General features: G+C 37.8%; 1 protein-coding gene across 1 annotated transcript; it reads left to right on the top strand.

Moving 5' to 3' along the window:
* The first annotated feature begins 297 nt into the window (after positions 1–297).
* On the top strand, positions 298–1,782 carry LOC139739675 (uncharacterized). The gene has a single exon (XM_071650286.1). It carries the CDS (start codon positions 298–300, stop codon positions 1,780–1,782), a length of 1,485 nt encoding a protein of 494 aa, XP_071506387.1.
* The last annotated feature ends 9,861 nt before the right edge of the window (positions 1,783–11,643 follow it).

Raw genomic sequence — 11,643 nt, forward strand, 5'->3', positions numbered from 1 at the left:
CAAGATACCCCAAGCCACGTTGCGGCGAGAAGAGCTATTGCAGGGAGTTCAATGACCAAATTCGCTACATGCAGTAAAAAGATCCAGCCTGCTGATGCTGTTAAGGCCGCCGAGCTTCATTTGGCTGTTACGACATGCTGTCATAGTCCTCTGAGCTCGATTGATCATTTGTCTGAGACGATCAAAAAGTATGCAGCTGGTAGCACTCTAGAGTCCATTTCGATACATCGCACCAAATGTACAAAACTTGTGACACAAGTTATTGCTCCTACCATAAAGGAGCAAGTAAAGGAAGATATGTCAGAGAAAGCATTTTCTCTGATAATCGACGAGAGTACAGATGTGTCATCAACAAGAGTTCTTGCCATCCTTGCAAGATACTTTAGTGAGGAGAAAATGGAAATACTGACCGTACTCTTGGGGTTTCAAGAGATCTGCGAAGCCACCGGCGAACAGCTCTTCAAGGCATTACAAACCGTTCTAGATGAGTACAATCTGAACCTCTCCCGTTGTGTAGGTCTTGCAACAGATGGAGCTTCAAACATGACCGGAGAACACAACAGTGTTTGGAGCCGAGTAAAAGAGGTTGCACCAAAATGCACACTCATGAAATGTGTATGCCATTCCATCGCATTGTGCGTACAGAAGGCATTTGAGGGACTCCCTTCAAATGTGGGATTCATGCTCTGTGAAGTTCCAAGTTTCTTCAGCCACAGCTTCTTGCGCCGAGAAGCATATAAATCACTCTATGACACATTCTGCGCTGAAGAGCTAGAGGAAGGAGAACTTGCAAGCAAGAAGATGCCCTTCAAAAAAATGTCTACAACTCGTTGGCTAGTCAGGGGGGAGCTCATCCGGAGGATTTGGGAACACTGGGATCCTCTGAAAAACTATTTCCAAATGGCAATGAACGAAGGCACGCAAGATGTCCGTTACCGAGCGAGGATGCTGTTCCACATGTTTGACGACAAGTCAAATTTCTTGTACTTTACATTCCTTGCACCAGTTGTGGAGAACCTAGACCGCCTGAATCAGAAATTCCAGGCTGAAAATGCATCACCGGAAGGGCTCTCAGATGCGTTAGACATGCAGCACAAGTCATTGAAGGAACGGGTGTATGATCACGGTACTGGTGCAAGACGTCCTCTGAATCTCATAGACTATGGTCACAAATTTACAGCTGAAGCAGTCAGGTTGCAGAGGGAGCCTGCCCATCTACAGATCGTAGACAATGTGAGAACCCGATGTGCTGACTTTCTTGCATGTCTCATATCTGAGATAGAAAAGAGGCTACCTGAGAGCAAGAAGACATTCCAAAAATTGTCATTACTTCATCCCAAGAATGTACTGTCGCAAATGTCATGTTGTGCCTTTTCAGACCTTCCTCTTCTTCATCTGTGTGAGGACCTTGATGTGGTTGAGGAACAGTACAGAATGATCCGCTTGCATCTGTGGAAGGAAGAGAAGATCTTCAAAGGCAGCATACCAGATGACAGCCAGTCCTTTTGGAAGGGCATTTTGAATCATGAAAACTCCGACCGACACAAGCCATACAGGACAATAGGACTTTATGCCCTCGGAGCGCTGTCTTGTCCCATCTCCAATGCTTCAGTCGAACGCATCTTCTCCATAGTGACATGGGCAAAAAACAAGTATCGCAACCAGCTTTCGACTAAAACTCTAGAAGCCATAGTCTTAACCAAGACCACTTTTGGCTGCTGTAATAAGTTTGAGGTCACTGCAGCAATGCTTAAAAGATTCAATGCAAGCATCTATGACTAGCTTCCAAGTGTATGCAGTAAACAGATGCGCATCAGTACGTTACGTTCCCTACAACATGAAGGTAAGTGGTTGTATTTTTTCAATTCAATTCAATTCAATTCAATCATAGTTTATTTCCGATCAACGAAAATCAAAACATAGTACAAAGTATACATGTCATGAAATGATATTTTTCAAACATTAAGGATTTGCAAAAGATTCATGTAGTATCCGAGATAAATTATATAACAACATATATTTATATATATATATACGAGGAGGATACTTCGTGGGCGTGCGGAAAATAGATTCGATATGAAAATAGTGATCCACTAAAAAGCAAAGCTTGTGGGACGTGGATCGCTAGAGCAAGATCAATGAATGTACACAATGTATGTTTTTATGAACGATATAGAAAAAAAAGCACTGTTAGAGCGCAGACCTCTGTCAAGCCAGCAGCTCATTTCCACCCATACACGCATGAACACGCGCATTAGTGTGGGTATACTGAGTCTTTGAATAATGCCTCCGCTGCCTTGAATGCAGACTAAGCTAGCCCACTTGAGATGGCGTTTGCACCCAAATGCATGATCTAGTCCGTGAGATCGTTGTGTCGCGATTAGTCTCAGTTTAGACACAAAAGATATACAAGTCCAGACCGTATTGGCTAAATATTCACAAACCATGTCAATTAGTCACGGCCAGTGCCGTATATACGGCACTGGTCACGGCTAATAGATCTTCATGTCGTCAACAAGTGAATCTCGTCGACCATGCTTTCCATCTCTGAATATCTCGCAAAATCTCGGATGCTGAAAAGGACATGCGCAAAAACCTGCGCGTACGCTAATTTTTTTATCTATACACACCTACAGCAGCAGCAGCAGCTCCCACAGCTTGAACTCCCTTGGAAGTTCATTGATCCTATATGCCAAAAGATTAAAAAATAAAAAAAAAACTTAAAAAAAAATCAATTAAAAAAAAAACTTCGAGAAAAAACATTTTCTCAGATTTGGTGATTTTTTGTGGTTTTTGGTGATTTTTCACAGGCCTTTTGGTGATTTTGTTCCGTTGGGACCTGGCAACGCACTAATTCCAGTACATAGGGCAAACCCACGGGTGCGGGCGACGGCTCACATTTTGGTATTTGCTTTTCCCACGCTGCGACCATCGATAACACAGGAATTAAATAAAAAGTAAACTTCTCTCTTTCGAAACTTAGCTACGGTGCTCTTCGGCCACATCCCATTGTGAGTTTAAAAGGCAGATTTGCATTTGCACGCGTCCTCGACAACGCTATTTTGAAGGAGCTCGCGAGAGATAATTCTAGGCCACGAGTAGCTCAGTTGGTTGGCCTCGGTGGCAGGACCGACCGAGCACCGCTCGTGCTGCCACGATGAGTGTCCGTGGTCCGTGGTAAAAAGAAGTTTGACCATTTGGCAAGCCTCTTAATTTCCCCAAAGAAGAATTTCAAGTGACAAATGGTAATCAGGATTAAACACCCTCTTTCTGTGTTATACGAAGGATACTGACTTTTCATTTTTCAGGGCGTCTGCAAGTTACATAAAGAATTTTTCGTTATCTTTAACCTCCTTCGAGCTTAGATACCGTACATGAAACAAAACACTTTGACGCACGATGTTAAATGTGTTAATTGACGACTACAATACAAGCAATCTCATCAACTCAAACCTGTTTTATACTTAACTACGATACTGTTCCAAATACCCACAGCTGCGTTGGGGAATGGTCTTCCGCAACATTGCGTATGAATTGTATAGATTCGTTACCTATATTATGCTTATATAGAGCATCTGAGAACTAAATTTAGACATATCATTTATTTGAAGGATCACATTTTGCATCAACGAAAGTACGCAAAACTTTTATATCAAGTAAGAATGACGGAGATCCCACTAAAATTCGATATTGACGAGTATTCCCTGTATGTGTGTTGGTTGAATGCAGCCTTTACAGAGTAGAATTTCTTCATGCTGTTTAATTAATCAATCACTTCTGTATGTACAGCTAAGAAAATAGATACCTGATGTCTTGAACTGGTTGTTTAAAACAAGAGCAAGGAATTCCGCCTGAAGTCACAATGATTCAATTGATTGCGATGTTTGTTTCAGGTCAGGTGCAAATTTTACAGAATAATAAGAGTGCAAAACAGATCTATGCTAGGCACAATAAGATGGTTAGGAAAACAAAATGCGTTATACATCTTTAAACTCGATGTGCCATAATCACAACAAATTGTCGATCGTCGATCATAAAAAACGAGTTAATGATAGTCTGTAAAACGCATTGAGATACTAGCTATTATCATTATTATTAAATGAAACTCGATCGGAGCGCCAGCAGACTAAATTTTCAATATATGGTTTAGTGGAAGAGGAATGACATGGACTAATGAAAAGAAGACAGTAGAAAATGAAATATTAACAACGACATAAATCATATGTATATAGGGCCTATATATATATATATATATATATATATATATATATATATATCTCAAGAGTAAAAGCAGTCGTATAAAAACACCGCAGCAGCCAATAAATTGGACTGACGTTTCGGTCAAAGTAAGTCTGAACATAAAGAAATAGATGCAAGAAACCCATCTATATCTTTATGTTCAGACTTACTTTGATAAAGGTCTTTGACCGAAACGTCAGTCCAATTTTTTGGCTCGTGCGGTGTTTTTATACCACTGCTTTTACTCTTGATATCTATTTATTACACACCGACGCAGAACTTTCATATTTTGACTACTATATATATATATATATATATATATATATATATATATATATATTGCCTCTATCATTATCGTTATTATTTTCACTATTGTCTTGATCATTATTATTTTTTGTATACAATATCTATATCATGTTCATTATCCATCATCATTATTTTGTCCGATTTCTTTGATCCTCAGTCTTGATAAAGGGCAGGGCCCGAAAGCTTGAGAATAAAAATCAAACTGTGAGGATTCAAGCTACGTCTATCGCCTCATCCTTTCTCTCACCTATATATGTAATATATATATATATATATATATATATATATATATATATATATGTGTGTGTGTGTGTGTGTGTGTGTGTGAATAGTTTGACTTCAAAACGGGTTGAGCATCTTTTTTAACACTTTAAAGTAAGTCCATCATCAAATAGAGCAAAATAGAAATTTTCGATTGATACCTCATTATTGTTGCATATAACAAGGAAGATTCTCAGAGATTTTATAAGATTATTCCAAATCTCATTTTCTTTTTTAAAACAGGTTTCGTCGCCAATATCTCAAATTGACAAGGATGGAGTTAACTAGTTTTACCACCAAACCCTTCATAATGTATATGATACAAATAGTACGGTTTTTAGAGCTTGTAAAAATGACATTGCACATGCACATTATACAATTTCATTAAGGTGTGATCTTACTATGAAAGTCACGCTTCAAAGAAATAGTTTCGCAATTCCAAAAACCTACATGGTATAAGAAAATGAAAGCATCTGAGATAATAATAATGATGATAATAATAATAATGATAAATGATAATAAAATAATAATAATAATAATAATGATAATGATAATAATAATAATAATAATAATAATAATAATAATAATAATAATAATAATAATATCTCAAAGTGCTACAGTACAAAATTTGGCTAGAGTTTAGCTAAATGCATCAATGGTTATGCTGTACGTGTAACTCCTATTGCAGTCTTGGATTAGATCGAAAAGTCACTAATTAACAGGTACCGGTACAGAATAACTGTGTGTGTCAGATAGTCAATTCAATTCCATTCAAAGTTCATTTCATTTTTCGACAAAAAAAAAAATACACATGTCACTTTCTTTGGTAACAGAGAATAAGGTAAACAAAACATTGTAGAATGACAAGACTATACAATAATCATGGAACCGATTGTGGACATTTCCATAGTAAAAGGGGACATCTCAGTGATGTCGCTTCATCTCCCGCTTCCACCCCCAACACAATATAGTGCCCCAGAAAAGTTGAGTGAGAGACAAGCTATCAATGAGTAGCAGATACGAGGATCGGGGCTCCAATGTAAAGGTCCAGACTTACGTCCAGTTTGCTTTTCATAAATGATTATGAAAAAGATTACGGTCACAAACCCAATATTTTACTTATTTCAACTGGCAATCTTCAAAGACCTGTATTATATTCTAGTAATATCTAATAGGTTATAATACAGGGACTGTGGTGTAAACCAATCATATATCCCCCCATTCTTAATATACCTAAAGTTCCGTATTAAAATGGTTTCGTTTGTCGTGTCGGAGTGAAACGGGGTATAAAAAGAGGAGACATGCAATTGAATCTTTGAAATGATCACTCTTCACAAACTACAAGCGAATACAAATTCTTTCACTGATAGAGAAGATTAATACAAATCAAGAAATTAAAGGTCATTCAGTCCATCAGTTTTTAATTCTGCAATTCCTCAGAAAATGTTATGTTGGTCGCACTTTGTGACCAAACTTGTCGATAGAGACGAAATTATGGGTTAAGGGATTGCAGTTACAAAAAAACCCCAAACCTTTTATCTGAATAATTGGAAAAATCCATATAAAAACACCAAAATCGTGCTGAATGAATGGGGAATCTCCCTACGTGATGAGTGGCGTCATAGATGACGTCATGTTAAGTCAGGCATCATGCAGACAACTATATGTATTACATTCGGGTGTAAGGTAGGCCCTACGTTATGAAGACGATGTTTATGTGCTATTTTCTTCTAGCCACGTGTAACCGCAATCAGAATCAACGACCCGTGTTTGTATTTTAGTCATGCATGCTGTGTATATTCTTCACTTCGACATTTTTGTTTTTGTTTATCAATTTGCTTGTAGTCTTGTTGCAAGTTTTTATATACTGCACATCAGGACAGCATACAAGAACTGCGATCAGACAATTTAAGTGGGGATATTCAACAGATTGTAATCTGCTCTGCATTTGGTCTGATTAGCCTCATTTTTCTCTGAAATCTTCAGAAACAAGATGAGACGAAATGCTATCAAGATTAAACCTGTGCGTTGGCCTGTTGAGCAGAAGCTGATCGGGCATTCTCCTGGTAGAAAGAAAAGAATATGATCTCTCAAGTACATGTTTTCTTGTTCGTCTAAATCTCAGCATCCTTCTAGTGATGCCCCCCCCCCCCCAGTTAAAATCTAAAAGTTAAAAAAAGGAAAAAAGGAAGAGAAGAGGGGGAAAGAACGCTGCTCCGTTATCCATTGAAGTCTGATTTTCACGCTATTGTAGTTCCCCCTCTAAAGCGTATTGACATAATTATGATTTATGATGTTGACATAATTTCAGTCCGCCTATGTTCATTGACATGGCAGTCGCTGGTCGCTGGCTGGATTTTTTTTTCATGTCTGTCCTCCTTTGACGGGTATAGAACTAAACTTCCTTCCTACACCTGTATTTGAAAAATGAAATCAGCTTCTAGCTAGCTGGAGGTGGTCCATGCTCGAATTTAATGTCACGTTTGGTGACGTGAAGCGAAAAATTGTCTGACCGCTTTTGATGGATGGGACTGTCGGAAAGGGCGTCGTTTTCTCGCGATGTTGCATCGATCCTTGAAGTCGACTACAAAACAAGCATTCGTCTGAGTGGCAGTGAAGCTAAATTCTACTTTGTTTATCCCCCCCCCCCCCCTCCCCACCATGAAATACACAATTAATAAAACAATTGCTTCTTTGTCATTCGGAACAGTTTGTAGTCAATTCTGATCAAAGAGTGAAGTCTGATATGTTAAACGGGAAACAACATAGAATAATTGGAAGTGCTGTTATAGATTCAACTTATCATAATACTTATCTCTCACAAAGAAGCTATTGTTGCTTTTCACACACTTCAGAACGAAGTAGGATTGAGTTCCCAAAGCTGTGTAGTTTGGAGGAACACTGACATGCAATTCTGACAATGACGACGAGAGTGATGTCGAGTCGATTTCTGCTGCATGTTCGTGTCAAGCTGTCAGGTTGGAAAAACAAGTGTGACATAAAATGGAGGAAAGAGAAACTCTGTGGTGCTCAATGTCATTGGATTACGAAGTATGTAGGGCCCAAAGTCTTGACGAGGCCCTGTTGTATTTTATTATACTTTATTTTCATGTCAAAGCAAAAGACACGGACATGGCTTTGTATTTCACACGCGATACTGAAATTGAAATATTTCAGACGTGCCCTTCTATGTTTACGGGGCCAAATTGCTACACACGTCAACCACCATCCACCCCCCCCCTCAAAAAAAAGAAAAAGAAAAAAGAACTCCTGGAATTTTTGTCTTCCCTTTTGCCCTCGAGAAAATGTCCCGTAATGAATGGTGTGTCAACAGTTATAAATTGGGCTGGAAAGAGGGAAAAATTTGAGTTATTTCCTTTCGCTACTCTTGCAAATCGACGTATTTCAACAATCATGTTTGTCATTCCCACGCTGGATTAGGACAGGATTTGTAAAAGATTAGCTTCAAAATGAATTCCCAAACCTCGAATCAATCAGTTTTTCCGTGTTGGGTTCGTTTATACGAAACATTCCGACGTCAAACGCAAAGGAACCAACATCTCACCAATTTCTGCTCAGCTGTTTCATTTTCTTTATCCTGACTAGTTATCGATTAACTTTCCATGAATACTGGCATTTCCTTCTTCCGTACCCGGCTTCTGAGACCTTAGATCAAAGGCAAATATTTCCCTCCAAATTGATATGCTTTATCCCTTTTATGTTGGAATGAATTTGCAGGTCGTCAATTCCTGTGCTGCCAGACAAAGTTGACGTAATTTAAGAAACGTAGATGAAAACATTTACACGTCAAAGATCAAAAACGTATGAAATTACGACAAGAACGACAATTACAATGAAAGTGATGTATGATATCCAAAATCATAACTCATAAGATAAGTTTCTACGTCGCAACGACTTATACAGTTGTATTCCATGCACTGAAATAATTATATTGAAGCAATTTAGTGGACCTCTCAGCTCTCTTTTTCCCTCTAAACATAACTTAGCATTTTCCGGTATGTATGCATATCTCTATTTGTTGACTATCGTTTATTTTTCACAATAAACGTCTTTCTAATGTATATATGCTTATGATATAATTCCTGATTTATTTTGTGTTATGTTTTGTTGGAAGAGAAAATGAGAATGAAAATAAATAAATTTGATTCAATTCAATTTAATTTAATGTTTCTTTCATGAAGAGCATAAAAACTAACATCGATGATTGGAAAAATATCAAATGAATTAAATAGGGAATGCATTGTGTACCTTCACTGACATAGCCGCCCTGCACCTACATTTGAAAAGAGGTCACGATGATCAAATCTTGACCAGTTAAATCAATGTAAACAGAAAATAAACATATATATTACAGAGAATTGTTAAGTAGATGGCGATCGGTAATCACTTCCATAAGTTAATGTCGGTATCTTGTGTTTGTTTCGGCATAAATTGTTTTGCATTGTTCTCTCTTTCTCATCTCTTCTTCCTTAAAAACAACAACAACAACAACAACATTCTTCTCATTTGGTGGTTTATTTCCCATGTGATGACTGCAAACTAATACCGTTATATCAAGATGTTTTGCATCCTGACAATCACTTTTACTCGTGAATTTCAAACTGTTGAATATTGTAAAGAAGCGTTGAAGTAATCAAAGAATGGTTTGTAATGTGTTTTGTTTAGAGCATCGGATTATGAAAAGTCAGACAGAACTTCCGTGTAACACATTCTTTAAAGCAGTAGCGATAAATGCAGTTATGACTGCATGAACATTCTTGTTTGCTTTATTTCTTTCCACAACAATAATTCTTAAATGTTGTCGCTTGTGTTAATCGGTTTTTCTGATATTCGAAACAAAAGCAATCCCGTGTTTATGCTTCGATTATTCGCAAGAAGGATGTAATGGATATCATCGTCACTATCACGCTTGCAAATTTCTTGAACCTGAATGTATTATTATCATTACTGCTACTATTATTGTTACTACTATACTACTTCTACTACTACTACTACTACTATTACTACTGCTACTGCTACTACAGCAAATACAGGTGAATAATCTTTTCCTCTGCTTTTTTTTCGAAGTAAATGTATACACTGAGCGTCAATTGGCAGACGACACCGTAAGTTGGCGCCTTTTTGGTTGGTGCATATCCTCGCGCGGGACCAATATAACGTTTGTGACGGCGAAGCGAGACGTGTGCCACAGAATTCAACCCGCCGTGGGTCTCAACGTCTCTCGAGCGAACGCAGGTAAAAGAAGCAAGGTGGCGCAGTTAAAACGACTAACAAACGCTATCGATGCTGCAACTGATTGACAAATTGCCCTGCAGCGATGTAAATGCTATCGATACTTTTATTAATCATAGAGTATGAGTTTGTTGTGACCTTTACCTTGATTGGAAGCCGAGAAACATTTAGGAAATATTTCTTTTTAGGGCTCACTGTCTTGCGTCTCCTAAGAGATCTGATTGTTTCAGAACACCCCAACAAGCTACAAAATTACTATTCGAATTCCTAAACGGTTATATTTCAGGCCATGACAGGAGAAAAGAGTGGAATGTCATGTTGGAATATATAAAGATCATATTTCCACACACAAGCAGACTGATTTACCTTTCCACGTGATTTTTATTTTCAAAGTATTGAAATGATTGGCCTGACACGAATGAGAAAACAAAACGGCAACTTCAGGGCATTACTTTTTTTTTTTCAATTCTGATTCATTCACCTAATTTTCTCTTTATTAATCAATGTCAATTGCATATTTGTATTGGTTCAACGTTGTATTTGCGTGTACTTGGTATAGTGGTGATGGGTTATGGACAAATTTCCTTCATTTTCACAACGTGAAGCTCAGAATTGCAAACCTCTGAGTATAAACAAATGATTCTGTAAACATCTTTCAGCTTAGTCGAAGCAACGAATGGCTGGAAGTTTCATTTTTTAATCAGTTTCATATCATGACTCGAAATAGCATCTGCCGTCACCGTCACGATGTCATGTGACCATGACGTCATGATCTTGACCTCCCAAAAATTTTTTACCTAAGGTCACATTTTGTATACACAATCATTTAAAGGGAAACTAGGTCCTTTATGACTTTAAATGAATGTATCAACTTCCCTGTGTCTGTGTGTGTGCGATGACATGGAATACATCACCTGCCCTTCTTTGAGTCAGGATTATGTCCTGCGACAAAAGTGGAATAACAATTCATATCACTTCAAATATGAATTAAATGAAAATTATGACCCAATCTGATATCATAGCCATTTGACCATGATAACCATTTTGGGACACCAACTGACCATCGTGTTATCTGAATTACCGATGTTCAGATGGTCAGGATTTTCTTTACTTTAGTTCGACTTCGCTCAGTATCTTAACTGATCCGTCGCTTTTATGATGTCTTTAAAGTTCCTGATGTCTCTCAAACCCTGTACTTTAGGTGAATGAAAGAATACAAACAACATAAAAAACTCCAAGAGTTGGCTGCTTGTCTGCATCAACATTAATCTTATTTTGTACTGACGTACATCGTCCACTCTGCTAGAACTGACAAGTAAAATAAATTTAGGGAAACGATGCTGCCTCCACGTTCTCTTTTTGTATTTTTTCTTCATAGTTCTGTCTTATTTCTAAAGATAATTATGTGTAATCTTTTAGGAGATGCATCTTTTCCAATATGAATCTGTACGTGTATGTATTTTCTCTGTGTTACAGAAAACAACCTTAGCAGAAAGTGAAAGTTTATATATTTAAAGTTACGGCGCGGTGTGTCGCGATGATACATTACCCGTGAATGCCACAACTAAACTTACGACATACAAG

This window comes from Diadema antillarum, unplaced genomic scaffold (genome assembly GCF_040938485.1).
Source record: "Diadema antillarum isolate AM-2024a unplaced genomic scaffold, OU_Dant_1.0 seq00000810_RagTag, whole genome shotgun sequence".
NCBI classification, from domain to species: domain Eukaryota; kingdom Metazoa; phylum Echinodermata; class Echinoidea; order Diadematoida; family Diadematidae; genus Diadema; species Diadema antillarum.